The 20645-nt window shown below is 44.1% G+C and overlaps 1 protein-coding gene across 1 annotated transcript; it reads right to left on the bottom strand.

The window, feature by feature from the left end:
* Positions 1 to 18721: 18721 nt before the first annotated feature.
* Positions 18722 to 20138, bottom strand: LOC111260900 (purine nucleoside phosphorylase). Its single transcript, XM_022834009.2, has one exon. It carries the CDS (start codon positions 19790 to 19792, stop codon positions 18941 to 18943), a length of 852 nt encoding a protein of 283 aa, XP_022689744.1. The 5' UTR covers positions 19793 to 20138; the 3' UTR covers positions 18722 to 18940.
* Between the last annotated feature and the right edge of the window lie 507 nt (positions 20139 to 20645).

Genomic DNA, 20645 nt, shown 5'->3' with positions numbered 1-20645 from the left:
ATTGAGGACCATATTCTTGAGGAAACGAAAAGCCATACATTCATCGTTCATATGTGGATGCACGTTACTAAACACAAACATAGCTGGAGCAGTGATCCCGATTAGATTAACCCCCAAGATAAGAGGTGTTTCAACGTCTTTTTTGTATATCTAGGCTTCAATTCCGCCGCTTAACTAAGATGGAGATCAAGCGCTGCTGCGGGTCTAACTTAACAGGTACATACTCTAAAATCATGCTCTAAAGCAAGGACAGCTTTGCCGTCCTTCAGAAACCTGGTGTATATTTTATGCAATGCGCCGCTACGGATGCCACGGTATGGTAATAATTGTAGCACGTAAGGATAGCATTTAACAATACGTTACCCAAAAACTCATTACCAAACCTCACAAGTCGCCTAAATACAGATATTCGAGTAATAGCATCTTGTTATCTCTCGCGAACGAGACTCGTTTATGTCAGGTCGGGAAGTCACTCGTAACCAATACGTGCATGTTTGAAACCTAATTGGTACTTCATTTAGCCTTCAAAAATTATATGGTAAAGAATGTTATGCTTGAAGAATCGACAATCCGCTTTTTTGCAAAATAGAAGAACTCTGCTACTGCGGCAAGCCTTGGATACCGATACGGCCGTAAGGAGCAATAGTGTCGGAGGGCAATTGCAAGGGCGAAACCAGCCGTCTGAGGTGTCCCCTTTCGGGCTCAAATCAAGATCTTGTTGTCCATCTTCGTTTATTAGGTGCTTACAGATGAGTTCAACATTGCGAGTTGCGACAGTAGTAGTTGAGTACAGTGGCCAGAAAAGTCATCCCGGCTCCTGCGGTCCTTCGTTTTGCCGTTCGAAAATTTTCCATCAGCAGCCTTCTACTACTAGTAAACGATGATTGTCTTGGATGCGTCCTTTGAAACAGTAAGTTATTTCTTTCTCCCTTTTTAGGTCCCCTTCGCAGAGTGTTCTGCCGCTTTTCGTCAGTGGCAGTCCAAAGGACTCAACGTGGTCGCTTTTTTCTTTATACATTTGCGAATATTTGTTATTGTTTCTAGCTACTACATTTGCTATCGTTACTATTATGTTCTACAGGGTGCTCTTCTCGTATCTGGGAATTAATCCTGCCAAATGCCGGCGCATTGTCAGGCCTTTGAATCGCAACGAATAATACGCGAGTTTAGAGACTTGTATCATACTATATGATCATAAATAGCGAATATAGAAGAATGGTCCTGAAGTCTGCTCTTTTGCTGTTCCCAATGTTAGGAAAGGCGCGAGGTACCAAAAATGATTGCTTACAGAGCTAGGCCTACTATAGGAAAACAAGTGAGGTTGAGTACGTGTATATTTCGGCGAAACTGTTCGACGTTACTAAGCGCAGCCGAACTAGCAACTGAACGAGGGTTAAGTCTTATATCTTCGTTAGATAAAATCGTATAAGTTGTCAGGACAGGTCGTAATTAGATTTTATGTGTGTTCTATTTAGTTATCGTGGACCCTCAAGCTGTCGTACTTTCTCCACAATGCGCCGCAAACGTGAACAGATAAGCAAAACATTACTATCGTGTAGTATAGTAAACACATTTGTCCTCGACTCTCCGTTCCGAGACAAATAGCCTTGTCGCTCCTATCCAATGACCCAATCAGGTCGACTTGAAGAAGAGCCATACAAAGTGTCATGTACGTGTACAATCTGTTATTTGTCCATGTCAAACGTCATATGTACAGCAGACGAAAAATAACAAAAACAATAACAATAGAAGCAGCAACCGCAGGCATTAGTAGAAATTGTTATGCGAACTAAATTGTAAACATCCGTTGTCACGAGGCTTTTTTCACCTAAGCACGTCAAATCGACCTAACACCAGCTGGGGAAAAGCTCAACAACAACCCAGCATCAGGGCAGTTTGCCTATAGCAGTGGCCAATGCGATAACTACACAGTTGACTGGCCCCTCCTCAATGTGGAAGGAGAGGCCATGTAATGAAATGTAGAACGCACGAATCTCGCCCTTTTTCTCTGTTGCCAGTTATGCCATCGTCGCTTCGGTCGTGTCATGCATGGAAAGTTAGCCCGGATCTTTTGCATCCACGCTTGGCTGCCTCCATTTAACAGACAATGTTGTTTTACGGTACTAGTACAACGTGTCCATAAGGCGTCGGCGGCAACGGAAGTAGGCAACGAACGAAGGGCGACTGACCGTCCCTACGAGCAAAACGTATCCGAGTGGAGAATACTGGTCAATCCGTGCTCAGTTTCACTAGGTGTCGGTCAGTCGTCTGTCGAAAAATATAACGCACCGGGTTATCTTCTATCTACGAGACAAGGGTCACTAGCACAACGACATTCATAGCCGTAGCTACACGAGTAGTAAAGGCAACGCGGAACATGTACAGTGGCTAGGCGAACATGCCATATAGCTTTCGTTGCCCAGAGGGAGTGGGATAAATGGGGGGTAGGCTCACTGTCCCGATTCCCTGACAATTGCCGTATCAGGTTATACGTAACTCTCTTACTGGATAAAAACCAGTTCCGCTTAAGCTAGTCCTACTGGTCCATATGGTTCTACAGACCACAAAACTAACCTGCTGTTGTTCTGTGATAAACCAGAAGTGTAATTTTGAGCCATATGACGTGAGCAGCGGTCCATAACTGACAGGCAGCTGCAAGATTACGGACGCATAGTACATACCTCATATATATGTATATATACATATGTATGCACTACTTAATTTTAAATGATTGTTGTCATTATCGTCTGTACTCGAAAAACAGGACTGCTGCTGCTGCTTTCGCCGCGGTACTCGTTAATAAAACCTGTCTTCCTTATGCTTATTCCCACCACTATTGTTTCACCGTATTGGCTTACCGCTGATAGGACCTAACCTACGTGCAGCGTAAGTTAAAAATTTATAGCAAGTACCTGGAATTAAAACAAGTAAATAAGAAGTTTGGCAGTCAAGCGCAATTATAGCGAACAAAATCAGGAACTAGACTATCATTAAACTTCCGCTGTCAATGTGCTGCGCTAATATTAGCCCCGTTATAGTGGCAGTATCGCAAATAGTATTAAAAACTTGCTCATATCTTTAAGCTTGTGTACTTTTCTTGAGCTTATTTGTTTTTTCTTTTATTGGAGCTCGCGGTAACGAGCACAGAATAGTGTTCGAAATTACCAGCACATAGTTATTTATTAATTATCTATTTAAATACTTGTATGTTTTTGTAGAAATATTTGTTACGATCGCATTAGACGCCTAACTTTGCTGTATTAAGTTAAGGTAAAAGTAAGTAAATTAGAAGTCAGTATAAAACCAATAAGCTAAACGTATTTGTCTTAAAGAAAAATAGAAATGCAAAGTTGTGAAAGACATAACAATTAAATGAAAGAGCACTTCGACAACGAAGATTGTTTCCTCCAAATCGTTTCCACCTTATGCAGAAAACCAGACTTCAAGAGAAATCTAAAAAAACATATATTACAAAATTAGCTAATTTTATTTGAAATAGGTTAAATTATATGCCGACACTACCGTTTTTTAGCCAAGGGAACTACGTCGTTAAAATAAAGGGAAAAGCAGACAGAATACATGTAGGAGTAGATATTGAATACGAGCCACGATCGTCCAGGCTGTTGTTGACAGAATTCGACCATTAATAGTGGGCCTAAGTGGACAGCATTTGAGCCTGCATATAAAGCCATTATTGACAACAATGTAAGGTAAGTCCGAACTAAAAAGCAAAAGTGTCCCTTTCGAGCATCAACAGATTCTTGAGTTGATTTTTATTTTGTAAATAAAATAACTCAGACGCGGTTAGTATTGATCTAATCTTGTCTCTACAACGAAGGTATATCTTATTTAGAAAGAGGATTCATAGCACAGGTATGGCCTAGAAAAAAGTTCGCATAGATTTATGTTCTTAATAACCAAATTACCTCCAGCCATGGTGGTAAAGTTCGAAAACTCTTTAAATTAATTCCCGTTTGAGACAATGCTTGAGAATCATTTTTAAGAGCTGGTCACAAAGAAGATTTTCAGTGACGAGATAAAATGTACCTCTTTCGGTAAAAATTATGTCTTAGACACACGCCTTACGAATGTGTCATCTTTCCGTGCTTCTTACACAATAAATGTTTATTTTTGTGTTATATCTTGTTTTCTTTCACGTCCTGTTCGTATGCTTTCTAAAATTTTCACGAGTGCCTATCTAGTTGATTTGGAAAACGAATGCCCTTTTTAGCTACTGAATGATCCTCTTTTGGTTCTGTTGCGCATCGGTGATTCGTATTCATTTGTGGGATTCGCGTCCCGAATAACCCAAAAAGCTTGGCAGGGGGATACTTTGGCGAAGACTGGATCAACGGGGGGGGCGAAGACATAAGGATGCCCGGGGTTGAATATTTTCGTGGTATGCATCGGTACCCTTTCGTACGATACGGTTGGGTCGTACTTAGGAGTCCACCCCGATCGCAAACAGGCGGCCGCGTGGCTGGAGGGTGCATAGTTAATTTGTCACATCCAAATCCCAGCTAGGTTCTTTCCGCTAACGACTTCTTGCTGGGAAGAACGCGTCAATGGCCGGCGGGCCAGGCCGACGAGGAATCCGATGTGGGCCGTCTTAGGGAAAGGGATCATCGTGCTTAGCTCAATAGAGACACAGCTGGTGACCAGAGCGGTAGCTGCAGTCTGATTTCTCGCAAGCTTGGGGTGCAGCTGAGAATATTGGCTGATCTATCGAAGAAAACATTAAAGCATTATTTTACTCATGACTCAATTATAGAACTTCAAAGCCATTACGTCAGTAATATGCATAAATAAGCATTAACATACATTTAGTATGTGACAGTTCGTTACGACGGGACACCTTTTTGTTGTATGAAATCTCTGTATGTTCACTGAGCTTTAGAACAGAATCTCGTTGGTCGAACTTTGTTTGGGCCGGTCCCAGTGAATTAGTTGTTTTAGGAAACTTTTAGGGGATGAAATTAGCCTCATACATTAATTACTGTTAGCAGTCATATGTAGGATGGCGTAACATCTATAAATACGCCTTCACATGGTTAAAAATATATCGTGTAGTCTATGCGGCTCCTTGGATAAGCACGAATGAAGCGCTTGCTATGAATGAAGTACTGTTTAATATTTCTAATCAACGCTCTTACGGCAAATCAACCGATCGAGTCCTAAGATGCAATAGGTACCTTTTCAGGCTTACTATAGTAACAATCCCATATACAAATTATGTAGGACTAATACCTTTTAGTTTCACACAAAAAAACCCTGGCTCGCTAAAATATTTTTTCAGTATGATTTTTTCTGGCAAAATCTACGTTACTTAGGACACACTATATATTTTATTTTAGAACAGCGATACCTTTATTTTTTCTCACGCTAAACTTTTAACCTTAATGCATCTCTGTGGGCCGGCATGTGACTTTGGCGTCAGGTCGACCATGATGACTAGTTCGCATCAAAATCCTGCGCGACCACATGTACTTCTCGCCAGATCTGCTATTGGTGTCAAGTTAGCGATGACGCACTCTGCTAGTCGTTCCACTGGAAAACTTCTCCAAATTGACCCGCTGCGTAAACGAACCCGTCATACTAACTTCGTGTGTGAAGTTTTTATCTCCATTTCTTGCCCTATTTCGAACTGCCACTATCATCAACTCTAAGCTGCCTATCCGTTCCTGTTTCGGCAACTCGTCACATGCTTATATGATTTTTCGGCTCTGACGCGCTTTCCTGGGTTTAGTATATGTCAGAAACTGCTCATAGTAGTAGTTCGCCTTAGAAAAACTAGTCACCCTCGATCCCTAGTATAGTCCCACCAGCCACCTCACCGACTAGCTCCATATATATATATATAAACTGCGATTCCAGAACTGTGGACATGGTGACAAAAAGACCTACCCCATATTTCACCTCACCCGTTGGCTATGACGAACCTTAGTCATAGCTATATGCCCTGAACATTAGTTCGAGGTGGGGTAGCTTGATGGTGATGGTCTCGCAAAGTCTCTGAATGTACTCCGTGTCGTGTGTGTACGCATAAAACGAAAGTTTCTAAGCGCCAACAGGCAATAACGACTTAAAGTGACAGACTTCCTTCTCCTCAAAGACTTTATATAGGGATTTCAGATTTAGGATATGATACACTTCGCTTTTGTACTCGTTCAGTAACCCGCCCGTGCAAGCCATCGTGCTTGCATTTGCGTGTCGTCGTGTTTGCCCTGTCAGCCGAGAGTTTTCGCACTCGGTCACATCAGCCAGAGGGTCAGATCGGCGGCGAATCGGAAATCGTTCGCTAAAGCCTTTGCGAAATTTTTCGCATAGACCAGGCCAGCTGCCAGGCTATACGCCAATCCAAGAGTTGGGACGAAGGTGGAACAGTAGCAGCACTACCAATCGCAGAGGCGACCGTTACAAAGTACCACAATTTTGTTCGGGCTGTTACTCTCTTACTAGACCTCAAAATGCTGTTATATCCGCACATATGCCTTTGCTCTTTCTCAGGGTTTGGCGGCACCGAGTACCAAACAGCCACTCAAATGTCCAATCAGAACCATATTGAGTAGTGATAGGATTTGGGTTTTGTTCAATCTTTTCCTTTTGCCTTGCCCCCGACATAGAACACTGTGCGGCGCTTTTTGTTGTCAGTCACAGCGCAAGCTACGGGTTCTTGGCCGATGGTCTGGCGAGATCCAATGTCCGGCAGCGCGATATTCTTTCAGAGGCGTATCAACCTAAAATCGATGCCATCGAATCTCATACACGGCGTTGCTTATGTCGTGCTGCTACCACTGCTTCTACTGCTGTTCAAACCTATTGTCTGCCAAGTCTCCCCGATTCCGTTCTGTATTGGCTGCCGCAGCAGACCCCCGTGCAAGCTCCGCCGTCACCCATGAATGAGGAGGGCTACAGTAATTGCGCCAGTAAAGTAAAGGCGACGAACAAACTTACTGTCTGCTTTTTAATTACTGTCCCAGCTAAAAACGCACATGCCGCGTTTCCGTGTTAGTGAGCCAACATCCGTCCAATTTCGTCTTGCCGTCCATTCCTAACGCTAACCATACAATACCTTCTTCCTCTCCGACCCGTTCTGGACGCGAGAAACCCAACTTCTAGACGCCCACAGCCACCTCACCATGCATGTGAGTTAGTGACTGCTAGAGTCCTTTTACCGGCTGTGTCTTCTCTGCTTTCGTAACTTCATTCGTCCATCTGGTTGGCAGAGAACTACGTATCCCAGACGGGGTACGTAGTTTTCTGCGCGAACTACGCAGCACTGCTTCCTTGCACTGACCCTTTTCCTTGCTGAATACGAGATTCTTATTCGCCATTCGTAATGCTACACGTGCCGGTTCTGTCGCTACAACTATTACCCGACCCGAAGACAGTCCGCGGGTAAAAAGACGGTGCTCTCTGGAACTCTGCGACGGCGTGTTCCGCTCGTCCCGCAGTATTCCCTTTCTATGCTCTCACCAGCCGCCAGCGGACAGTCAGTCAGGCAACTAGCGCGCGTCGAGTTATCGGAAAACGTTTTCCGGCTCATTTGCGTTTCTGGGCGACGGTTTTCGTCTCATTTTGCTTCTCCTCGTGTGTTTGCTTCATTCTTGATCCCATTGGTTCCTTGACTAGCTGATGCCATGGTCGCAGCAATGGAACGGAGGCCGGAAAACATTTCCTGTCGACGATGACGACGCCAGTGGCTACGGCGACAATGAAGTGTGACGAAGTCGCTAGCAGGCGCCACTCATAAGGCTGTTATGGTGTCCTAGCAATGACAACGTAAACGACCTTCGAAATATCGAGTCGTCAGTTAGCCTCTGTTCTTTTCGTCGAGCCTTTGCTTTGGCTTTGAACGGTAATATTCGTGTTGCCGTTACAAGAAGAGGTTGTAGTTGAATACATGCACTTTGTCATCGATCGACAATTGACAAACGCCGTTTGTTGGAACGCAGATCAACTAACGAACCAGCGGACGCCAGTGCACAACTGATGCAAGGACGACATATATTTCACGAGTGATCTTTTAAGAAAGCAACAATAGCCAGTTTTATCCTTGATAGAGTCCACTACCAGTTGCCAAATCATCACTCACCGGTATTCCTGGCACTCAACGCACCCGTCTACGTTCACGATTTGCGACAATTGGCCAAACGAGGACAAGTGGAACTCATAGCGCGGGGCGAACTACAGATTCAAAGAAGCAACCCAAACAGCCAGTGGTTAATATCGGTTTCACCTCCAGTCTCTTCGATTGTGCGGAGAATGCTTTCGACCCACGACGAGTTGGGCCTAAACTGTTGGCTTAATTACCGGGACCGTTTGGTTTCTTCTGACTACAGATGAGAAACTCAAGCATCTGAGCGGCACAGCGAGGTGCATTCCTGCCAGACTTTATATAGGCGATAGCAGCATAAAAAACCCAGATTAAAAGGGGCAACGATTTGTATGGCAACTGCAGAAAAGTGGCTGTGACGACGGTGCGTGGTTGTGCCAATATTCATGATTAGGGTGTTTACCGATGCTTATTACGGCAGTAGTTTTCTCTGAGGAAAGGAAACGATCGAACACAGACGTGCCGCAGCACAGCCTTTGCTGCTGCAACCATCGCTGACTGTTGTTCGTTGTTTGATTACCGACGACGTTTGCTACCTGCCCAGTGGCTCACGTACGGTGCTTCAGCTGACGCGACAGCGTCGTTTTGACACACCGCTTAGCAATTCGATGGCTACGACAACCGAATCAGTGGTTATCCTCGATCATCGCTGCATCGATAGTTCGCGGTGGCTGGCTGAAACAGCAGGAACTCGGGTGACATTGGGGGCAAGAAATTGCGGCTACCTGATAACGACAGCAATGTGTTTTGCTCAGACATAGTACGCCGACCATTGCGTGCCGTTCTTCAAACTCCGTCTTTTGCCCTTTTCTACAACGAGCCAAATATCCTATTCCGACCCCCAGGAAATTCTACTTCCCTTTTGAAAAGTACAGACGACAGGGTCCTCATCTCTTATCATGAGGGTTCGAGGTCCCGCATCGTTCGGCAATGACAACTGCACGATGAAAGTTGTCGCCTTAGCTATCGCGGCCGTCGCCGACTGCAGGAAGATGATCATTCTCCATGTTTTCTTCAATAGCTACTTCCTTCTCTCGCCAATCTTTCGATCCCATTTTAGATAGAAGAAAGCCGCACTCGTGAAATGGAAAAGATGCGGTAGGGATAACTGTATCTGTCCGCGGTTATATCGCATTCATGGTATGTTTTTCCCCGTCTGTTATCAGTCGCCCTGGCTGAGAAATACAGTAAAAGGACCAGGTAGACTAGCCAAAACAGTATAGCACTAATTAGTGGAAAATAAAAAAGCAAACTATAACACGAATTTTTTATTTACAATGGATGCAGTAATGACCGAAGAGATGCAGTATAGAAGAACATAGCAGCGGCGCTAACTACTAAAGCCCTTTTGGCAACCAGAGGCGTTCGGCGACCCAGTTACTTCTTTTACCGTTTTAGGTAATCCCTACCTACCCAGGCATTATTTAGGTAGAAATAAACTACCATTATTTTTCAGATAATACCTTCACCGATTCTAGCTTTTTGTTCAACTCGAAATTTCGCCTAGTCTTCCTCTTCTATGAGCGACATTTTCTGCATTCCTCGCATCGTTTTCATCAGTCACGCGTATGACCCGCTAGGCTGCAGCGACGCTGTATGTGCATGGTCGCATGCGTCTGTCAGTTTGTCTGTGATGAGCACTGCGTGCACGACGAGTCCTTCTCGTCGCATGGTATTAGACGCGAGCCAGTGTAGCGTAACGAGAAACAGGAAAGGAGGTTCGGGCTTCTATGGCGGTTATGCCAGGAGAGAAGGCCGACACCTGCGTCCCTGGAGGAGCACTACATGCTGCTAGCGCCGTTTCCACCTACACTCCCTCCGTCATTGCAGCTGAGTGACAGGCAGTTGCCAGTTGTTCACACTGCATGTCGACAATGACGACGCTTCCTAGCTGCACTGACACCAAGGAACCCAGGAGCTATCTCGTCACCTAACTAGCATACAGACTTTGCCGCCCCGCAAACTCTCTTCTTGCTTGCCGTACCCCTAAAACCCTCGACACCACGCCTTTACATTTATCCTCGTGCCCTTCAACAGAACCCATCAGCAATCTACATCCTTCATACCTTTACCATAGAATATCCTAGTATCGTCCATACAGAGATAGGAAGAGCTAGTCCGGCTACCCTTCGCGCGGCTTACGGGAACGACTCGCGCAGCTGAAACCAAGCTATGACCTCGTCGTGTTGACGTGCTACTATGTATAACTTTTGTATGCTGTCACAGCCTATTATTGGTACTTTGGATACTACTACGTTATGACTGCTTCGACGGTGGCTATTTTATGGTACGCCTTTGAATACGCAATTTCACCGGACTTTCTTGCTGCTGACGGCATAGCTAATGAACCTGCAAAAGCGACGGAGATTGCAAGTGGCCATCTGCAGTGGACGGGAAATCTATATATTTTTATATGTAGATATAGGTAGTTATATATATCCAAGTAGAAATGTCATAAACTACTTTAAAAGATTTAATGAGTGAATTGGTGAGCTTACCTAAGCTGTTTCGTTATACAGCGCGTGCGATAATATTGGAGGTCGCAAAACGGTATAAACTATTTAATTGTCCACACAAATCGCCTTTGTCACGTTCAGACTGTTTGTAACTGCCCTGCAAGATCATAGCGATGTCATTTAAATCAATCAAATGCCTCCCCGCGGGATGTGAGTGTCGCTATAAATAACCCCATCTAAATCGAACTATGATGCAGTTATGACCCATACGCGCAGCTGGACAATTCCGCGACAGTTGAGCTTCAACTTTTTTCCAACTTTTGTGGAAAAATGCCCGCGTTCGTAGTCTGCATGATTGCTTCTGTAATTTCTTTGTATGTAAATGAAAGCCTTCTGCTATTCCTACCGCTACACGATACTCATTTACAAGCTCTGTATATATGCATGTGTTACCTTGATGTAATAATTTTGCTAAAAATTCTGACTAGCTTCTAACATGTTACGTCACTGGTACAAATGCCGTTTAGATAACTTGAGATTTCGGAAGTTCAATTAACATTGTATCCAAGAAGGTACGAAAATTGATTTTGTTTCGTTGCTCGTGTATTCACAAGCTACAGCCACTGCTTGACTGGTCGTAGGCGAGCTCGGTACGACGTACGAGAAGAGCATGTAAAGAATATTACAAAGATTCTGAAATATAATAATATTAAAATAAAAGTTTACTTTGTGGCCTGCTGTTTACGGCTCTCAGCTACGCTAAAGAAACATAATATTAATACCAGTGACAACGTTACCTGTGTCGGGCAAACAAACTCTTTGCTCGCAAACAGCCTGTTATCTGCCCAGCTTTCTTAACATAACTCGAACCAACAATTTGTCCTAATCCACTCAATTTGATTTGGCTTGCGTGCTACTAAAGTGGAACGACCTTTTTTGCGCAGAAAAGATGTGGCTGCCAGGAGAGGTCGGCTGTTCCATCAAAGAATCTTTCTTCTAAAGCCACATCTCTGTTGGGTACTGTATATCCCCTAGCAAAATGAAGCATGGGGTAGATTCCTCTAGCTAGCCAAGAAAGAACTGCTGATTCTGCAGAATCCACCTACTCTTACGTGGAGACTTAAGTGCTGTTCCCATGTGGGACTAACTCTACTGACTTCCCAATGTCTTTCTTAGGATCAAGACCGTGTAGCACAAAGATACACTCTATGCTTGCTTAACTCGCTCATGTGTGATACAAACTTTGCCGAATGATGGCACTAAACCGAACGCAGCGAAAAGCACGCGAAATGAGCTTATTGAAAAAAGCGGGGGTCTAAAACCCGATCTTTGACGCACTGACAAATAAGGACACCTACGTAGAGTATCTTACTCGGCATTTTCCACGACAGCAGACGTCTATCCTCTTGATTGGCTGTGTCGTATGGAAAAAAATAAGCGACCGCAAAATTGCCAAATGACTGAGTCCAACGTGCTTATAGCCTGAAAGAGCACAGCGATGCAGATGTCGTTCAATCTATCCGAGCATTACGTTAGGGATAACGTTGCATGTTGCTGCGGGAGGTCTATAATGGTCATTGTAATTGTAATGGCGATATGGCTGAATTGAAACCCTCAAAATATATGTGCGTCATATTTTTCCTGCGCTGAAAGGCATCCCGATCCCGTTCCTTCAAACGTTTTGCTGTTTTGTACTTCTGCTCGATCCCAGTTTACACTAATTCGAATTAAAGAAAAAATACAATTTCATCTCCTACACTTGACAAATGATTGCTTTGATTTTCGGAAGCTGCCCAAGTCAACGACGTATGGCGCCGATCAACGAAATATGGATTAAAAGAAATGAGTTTCAGTTAAGGTATATTATCTGGGTATGCGATTGGCCCGTTTAGCCCCTACGTAAAACGCGAAAGAAGGTGAACAAAAACTTGATAAATAATGTTTTATGTTCTTTTCATAAGTGTCTCAAAAAATCGCTTCCAGTTAAAAACAAACTGTTCTGTAAAGAGCCACCACCGAGGATGTTCTATGATGGTAGTTCTAGTTTCAATCGCCTTGTTTAAATGTAGGCTCTGATTTGTTTCTTTCCTGAACAAAGTCCTTCAAACGGCCTTCTTTCTTACAAGTCTACAGAACTAGAGCTTTTGAAGTCGGGCCGTTAGGGCGCATTGCGCATTAAAGCATCAGTGCATCGCCATCATTAGTGGACGATACTGACTATAGTGGTTCTTACTGAATCACGTTTAATTAATCTTACTGATTCACGTTTAACTTTTTCGTGTTTCGTCTGCTGATAATAGTTATTGCGTGATTATTTACAGTGTCATATTAGTTTTAGATATTAATAACAGAAACTATTGCAAACTCACCTCGCCAGACAAATTTTTAATAAGCCATTTTGAACCAATGAATAGGAGAATCGTTGAAAGTACGACTGAAATTCGGCTCTTTTTATTTCGCTCAAAAATAATGGCCAAAACAGCCCTAATTCGGAAATTTCGCTGTAAAGTTATTGGTTTACAGGCTATGTAAAAATAAAATCTATTTACGTTCTGCATTATGGATGCGAGAATTAATTTTTTCTTATCTTAATTGTTTTATTAGTTTATGGTATGTTTATTTCTTTCCGGTTTAGTAGGATTCCAATATTACATCGAACACATTTAACCACTGGATCATTGATTCGAATGTACCACAGCAGTAATTCCGGCCTTCTCGTTGGGCGTTCTGTGACTTGATGAGCCCTTTGGTGGTTTTCTTGCAAGTGGTCGCCGAATTTCGGCCCACAAATTAAATTATCCCTAACAAATCTTCGTTTATGTGTCATAAATGAAGTTCTGCATCGTGTACATAGACCTTTGGACACGCTGATTAAATTATTACATGTATTTTTTTCATCGGAGAGACCCTTTGGGTTTTTCGATCCGAACTTGAGACTATAGATCTTTTACGCTGAATGAAATAATGAGTGAATGCCGTTATGAACAGGTGTACACTCTAAAGTATTAGGTTAGAAAATGTGTAAAAGATTGAACTTTGCAAATGGAATAGGGGCTTTAAGGAAACATCACATAGAGTTTGACATGCTCGTCATAAAGTATCCTTTTTTTAAATGAACTCAAATCAATACTTAATCCCAATACGGAACTGGCAGTTTAAACTTAGATTGGACTGATCCCAAGGAAGTCGATCTTTTAGCAGCGAATTCCGCGGCGATCTCCGATAAAGTGTCTATCGATGAGCAAATCGGGTTATTTTTAAGTTTATTGTATAGGCGACCAGGAGAGGAATAAAGAAATTCGATTTACGCATAGATCATATGGTTTTAGGGGAATTCGCATATACATGGTCTACTAATTAAACTGTAGTCTAAAACAAGGGCGATTTCTTCCCTGGAAAGCTTCAGTACTACAGGAAACGTAAATATAACAATCTACTATTAATTTTAATTGTTTTTGTTCAGTTTTAATTATTTATAAACATAATAATCGTCGAGTAAAAGCTAGCCCTGCTAGTATGTTTCGTCCTCGTAATCATACATTTTCCTATTGAAAAAGAGCTCAGTTTGCCGATGGGTTTGGTGTGTACCACAGTTCGGACGATAACATTCTGAAACATATATACGTAAAACAGACAGAACGCTAGCCTCTCTTTGTTTAGAGTGCTGCTTGTCGTGCAGTATGTAGCAGTTATATTAAGGATGTAACAGTAAATGAATATGGGACGAATTGTACTTTACCTACCAGTCTCTTCAGCTTAAAACGAAGCATTGTTGGCTTGCACCAATCATGCACACGTAGCCGTTAGTGCGGTACGTGCTCACTCAGTCCGCAATGCTCATAAATATCATATATATATATAACGATGAACTTTTTTGCGACGACACATAAAGCCATTAACGAAATGTATAAATTGTCAATACTAATGTGGCTATTAATGAGACTAGGAATTATTGTGCGGTCTTCAATTTTAAAGTATTACGTCATTAACGAAATCGATTGTGATCGCTGCAGTACAAAACTATTCTGTACCCGAGAGGTCAGGTCAAATCACTTCACAATTTGCGTTTGTTGCTACTGATTCGTTTCAGGACTGCCACATAGGTCTACCCCCTCCCCCCCCCTTCCCCCCTGATGAGCTAGGCACGGTTAGAGGCTAGATTGTTTGCGGAACCAAATGGATGTACACATATATATTCTATAATATATATATATGGAGCTCTATCGGGTCGGTGAGTCTCCACGATTTGTGGCCGACACAGCGAGACATGCTTTACCCTGCGTAGTGGCAGTGGAGGGGGTGGGTAGAGGGTTGTTCCACCTCTCAGCCCGTTTCTTCTTCCTATATTTTCTTTTCCGACTTGGTTGGCCTGTTGGGTCAGTTAGGATCGTGACGTGGACTAGTAGAAAAGAATGGGAAAGGGAAGACAATATTCCCCAATTACCCCTCTATTTGGGAAACAGACAGAGAGAATGGGAGAAAGACCCCCCGCCGTTCTTTTTGGTAAATGCCAACGGCCTGGTAGATGAGAAGTAAAATGGATGTGGGCCGAATGGAAGGTTTACTGAAGCAAGGCAAAGCTAGCGGTCACCGGGTGCCGGCTGCCATGCGGACATTATAGACCAAACTCACGCCAATGCCGATGCCACCTCGTACCCAACGGCAGCAATGGCGGCGGAAGCAGTGGCAGCACTTCTTCGCTAAAATGACTGACTGAGGAGGCCATTATAGCGACGTGACTTCGTTCTTCATCCGTCTTTTGCGCAGCCCGACCGATGTGCCGCTGGAGGCGGTATCAGTGGCGGCGGCCAACGGCCAACCCTGCCTATGCCACGAGCTCAGACCGAATCGGGCGACTCAAGCCTGGGTGGTCCGAATCTGGGTCTGAGCTACTCACCCAAACGGTGTTCTTCCAGTTAGAAAGAGAAGAAGGGAAGATTTAGAGAAGTGGAGGTAGCCACGTCGTTTTGAGGGGATGCGAGAGTGACGCGGCCTGGTCATTCCGGCTACAAATAACCGAGATTGCTTCCTGCGTCTGCCACCCTACAGGCTGCTTTTGCGCGGACCGTAGATTGAGTTCATCGCTTTACGCTACCACAGCTTTTACTTGCACTATTGCAGTTACGCACTCCACCAAGCCGTGAAATAAAATATCAACGGAAAGCGACTTTCTAGATCTTCAAAACGGTATAGGATAAGTCACCAATTGTCGTCGATGTCAATCTGCTATTACTTTGTTTGAATTTTTACGTTAGGCTAAAAGAGCGTGTAACAAAGAAGCTTTGTAAACCCCTGCATTACCTATGTTTTCTACAGAACCGCTGTTTTTTAGGTGATGCGAAAATGGTTTGGTTCTCTCTGCCAAATCATTCATGAAATGCAATGCCGGTCATGTGTTCGTACACATTTGGATGCATACATATCTGCTGTACTACTAAGTGTAAGTAACATACATTAGACATGCTGGCGGTTAACAGGATGAATTCCTATGTTCGGCCTGCCGAAGGAGATAACGACCGACAAAGTGGCGTATGCCTGAAAGACATCGTGTCAGTGAACTTGCCTGCTGTTTATTATAAGCTATATAGCTATATTCATGCCATCGTCTGCATAAACTGCACTGAATGTACTCAGCCTGCTTGGATACAGGCTTGCCTTTTATCACGGAAATGATTTGTCGTATTGTCTATTCGATGGCGGTAGGTTTTAACACATTGGGCCGCATGCCCTTTAAAAGAACTCAGTGTTTCCCAGGGATATGTCCTATCTCGACAACTATAATGTCTACGAGAGATAGTAGTTTTTAGTGCTGACCTCTTTTTTGAATCCCCGAGTTTCAGCACCGAATGGTCTCCTTGCACCTTTGCGCGCCTGGAGTTTTGTTGCTAGGCCCCTATGTTAGCGATTTGTTCCTATATTCGTACGCATGTTAACGTATGGATTATTATCCTATTGTATGCGCATCCATCCAGAACAGCATCTAAATCTCACTCTGATCCAGAAGGTCTAAACGCACGAAAACTCGACCCCATTCCTTGTTTTGCTGGCTATTCTGCCATGGCTTACCGGAAATAAGACCGTTATAGCGACGCCCAAAGCAAATCCTTATACTTATCGGGGCCTTGCTAGAGCGCGCTGGAGCAAACAAGCAACTGCTAGTAGTGGCCAAAACGCCAAGGATGACGCAAACCTCTAGACAAAATGCCAGTAATGCTTCTAGCATCGACATGGTAGGGAATAATCGCGTGGGGTATGGGACGCACGGTAACAAAGGATCAGAATGAAGGTAGTCGGAGGTTGGAGCAGAAGCGTGGTCGATGCCCAGCAATGCGCTTCTCTATTGCTTATAGCAGTCTCTTCTATTGCTGCCGGTGTTGCTGTATTATCCAATGCTTATTCGAGCAGTAGGATTGCCGGCAAATCCAGCGGAACCTTCGCCCGAGGCCCATCCTGCACCACGCACCCCGTTCCCCACCAGTCCTGACGCAAGGTAAGCCGGCCCACCTTCAATTCAAATGTCCGCACCATTAGGCGCCCGTTTCCCTACTCTGGCTACCGCCGGAGCGACCACTTCCGCCGCTGCCTTGACATCCCTCATAACTTCCGGTCGCCTTGTCTGCTTCTAAGGTCCTCGGCACTCTTCTAGCTCTCCGTGGTCATCTATAATTTGGCCACTTGCGACAGCCGTGGGGGCTTAATAGCCCTGGGACTGGGAGCAGCAGCGTCAGCAGCTGACTGCAACGGTGTTGGCGAATGACTTGCTAGCTTGCTACACTAGCGGAACGATCGGTCCGCGCGGACGTAGAGCTTCAGACAAAGCAGAGTTGAAACACGGAGAGTGCAGCTCGTAAGTCAACGGGGATGTTAACCATGTTCACGACTTATCTAGAGAAGCAGTAGCAACCATGTCGATGACAAAAGCTTTCGAGCATGAGTCGTGCGCTTGCTAAGCTTGCATTTATCCTACGCTCTGCATACGCTGAATGATTATCGAGCAGCTTTGACCAAGGCACAATCATGAACTTTACGATGTATTACGTAGTTAATATTGGCCAGTTGCCGTAAAAGTGCGACCAATAAGTGTGCAGGTCTAATTTTTGATTGTGGAGCAATTATCCATCGGACGGCCGGATGAACGCTGCTTAGAAGTTGGCCGAATAGTTGTTGACACCTGTTTTAACATACAGGCGTTTACTGTTTACGAGTCGCTGTGTCCGTTGTTGTCGCCGTGGCGAAAGAGTACGTTGTTCCGTTCACGCAGGAGATAGCCGAAGCCTAAATATCTGGACATATGAAAATCGATGCCGTACTCAATCCAGTTTGATGCGACAGTTATTGTTGATCGAAAGTTAAAGTACGTTTTCTTTTTTGGTTAACGATACTGTGTTAACGAAATGTTGCCTGTAAGTTACATATCGACTTGGGTCGTCCATCAACAGTCTGTTCCGTAGATCAGTAAGCCAGATGCTGTACGTAGATGCACCTACATAAAGCATGTTCAAACTAAGTAATAATTGTAATAAGTGAATAAAATCTATTAAAACGTGTATCGTTTCGTATGTTATCGATTAGACGATGAGAAAAAGGGCCAGAACTTGAAAAATTAGTGCTTAGTTAATATTACACATCTAATTAAACAAGGAACCAAGGACGAACTTGCAACATCCGCTTGCTCTACTAAAATAGTGGTTCTCTCAAAAAATTCAAAATCAAAAATAGTTGTCGAAATTTAATTTCGCAACTTTGCCCTAATATAAGATTGAAATATATAACATGTTGAAGTAGCAATCCCACTACCAGTACGTGCATTTTCGTGTCATTTACCGAACAGAGTACTTATTAATCAATAAACTTATATGTTATCGGTATGAACTAATATTATATGAACTGTATTCTATGTGACAAATGTTATAATGTCAAACGAAACAGAGATCCTTAACTCAGACGTAAGGAAAGGTAGCCTATAATAACTATACAGCTGTTATGTCTTACAGAAATCATTGTTCCGTACTTCGAGTACTTACTAAGAATTGAAAAGTAAGTTTATATGACTGCTGCAGGAACCGCAGGCTTTCACGTCCATGCAACATAAATTTAGCATTTCATAAATTCGATTGCGTTACACTGTAGATTAAAGTTAACGAGCAGCTTGATTTTCATGCGGATCGATTTTTTTTTTTATTTGTGTTTAAAGATACTTCGTGCTAGCTCTTGTCATCTGAACACCGCAGCGATCGCCAGCCACCCACAGGTTTTTCCCTCATCTCTAGCCGTTGCTGGTAATTTCTGTCTCAACAGATTTACGTGTATCATCGAAGTCAAGCCAGGCCTCGGTGAAAGGGATTGACAATTGCTATATACGTGGTCATCAAAGCAGCGAAATGAGTTTCGTAACAAGCGCTTGTAACACTGTTTTACGCTTGGCTCCAGTCTCAAGAACTTCCTGATGATTAGCAAATTGTGTGGTGTCATAGTCCGCCACACATTCGTTGCTAATTAGGGAAAGTCCGATCGTTCGTATACCGCAGTGAGCTGCTGTGATGACCTCATGGCAGGTGCTCATACCGCAAGCGTCTGCTCCAATAGCTCGTAACATGCGGATTTCCGCCACCGTCTCGAAGTTTGGTCCTCCCTGCATACAGTAGACGCCCTCCTTAATAAAATCCTTCGCACCGACTTCAGCCGCAACTTCTTTAGCAAGCTTCCGTAACTTCGGACAATATGCGTTGTTCATCGCCGGAAATCGGGGTCCCCAACGCTCATCATTATAGCCGTTCAAAGGGTTCAGGCCTGCCATGCCTGGCAAATTGATGTGGTCCTTAATGATCATAATGTCGCCCATCTTATAGTTCGCATTAACTCCACCAGCAGCATTCGTGACAACGAGGAACTGAACACCCATGAGCTTCATGAGTCTCACCGGCATCGCGCATTTCCACAGCGGATAGCCTTCATATGGATGGAAACGGCCTTGCATACATACAATAATTTTGTCACCTAACTTCCCAAACACAAATCTGCCCTGGTGGCCGACTACGGTACTCTGGGGGAAATCCGGGATGTCCTTGTACTCCACAGTCTCCTGCTCTTTTACAACCTCAGCAATCGTATTCAGTCCCGATCCACAGATGATCAAGATCGTGGGCCGATGTTTCGTCCGACTGGCGATGTTGTCCGAGATACTCTTCATGTGCTCGTAACTATAACAAGCTTCCGCCATTATGCTGTTACCGGACCTTTTTCCGACGTTTACTAACCTTCGACGAGTCTACGACTTGGACAGCACAACAAAAACACACAATGTTGTATTTTAAACTGTTCTGATTTGTTGGTCTACTCGCAGCGAAATGCGCGCTTCAATGGCACAGCCTTCTTGAGCCGATTTTTACTACCTCTAATCGAACGATGGAAAGCGCACGTTTTTGCGCGTTCTCTAAAGTCCTGCCAGTCGGGGACGTCCGGTGTAAGTCAGTTGTGACAGGTACTTGCCCCCGTCTGCCTCCCTTTCGACGCGCGTGAAGACGTGGAGAGATCGACCGTCGGAAGCACGGGCGAAATGCCGCGAAAAACAATAGTTATTAGTGACCCTGTCTTTCCGAATGCTAAACTTCGTTGTAAAAAGATGCGCGGAAATATTGTTAGTCTTGTGACAAGCGATAGAATATCTAGACTGTGAGTCAGCACAGAAACGTGCCGCAGTAAATAACACTGAGCGAAGGCGCCCGTTACAGATAACGTTGATGATGAGATGTGATAACAATACTGATTTGGGATCAACTTTGCGGAGCCACTGAAAGGTCAGCTTTCCGACTCTTTTCACAGGTTCTAGTAGCAGCTGTAGTAGATATCAGTCGTAGCGATACCGCTGCTGCTGGGTCTTTAACGCTCGGCGCCGTGCGTTAGGTCGTGTTTTCGAGATCGTTTTGCTGCAGCTTTAACTGATACTGCTGCTGCTGCTGCTGCTGCTGTTGTTGTTACCAAAACGATGATGAGCGAGTTGCGGGGCCACACTGATTTAGTCACTTGTCTTTCTATCTAGGATAGAAATGACGGCGCAAGCAGTGAACCTATTG

This window comes from Varroa jacobsoni, unplaced genomic scaffold (genome assembly GCF_002532875.2).
Source record: "Varroa jacobsoni isolate VJ856 unplaced genomic scaffold, vjacob_1.0 scaffold_53, whole genome shotgun sequence".
NCBI classification, from domain to species: Eukaryota; Metazoa; Arthropoda; class Arachnida; order Mesostigmata; family Varroidae; genus Varroa; species Varroa jacobsoni.
Note: the sequence above shows the minus strand (reverse complement) of the source record. Positions and strands in the feature narration are given on the sequence as shown.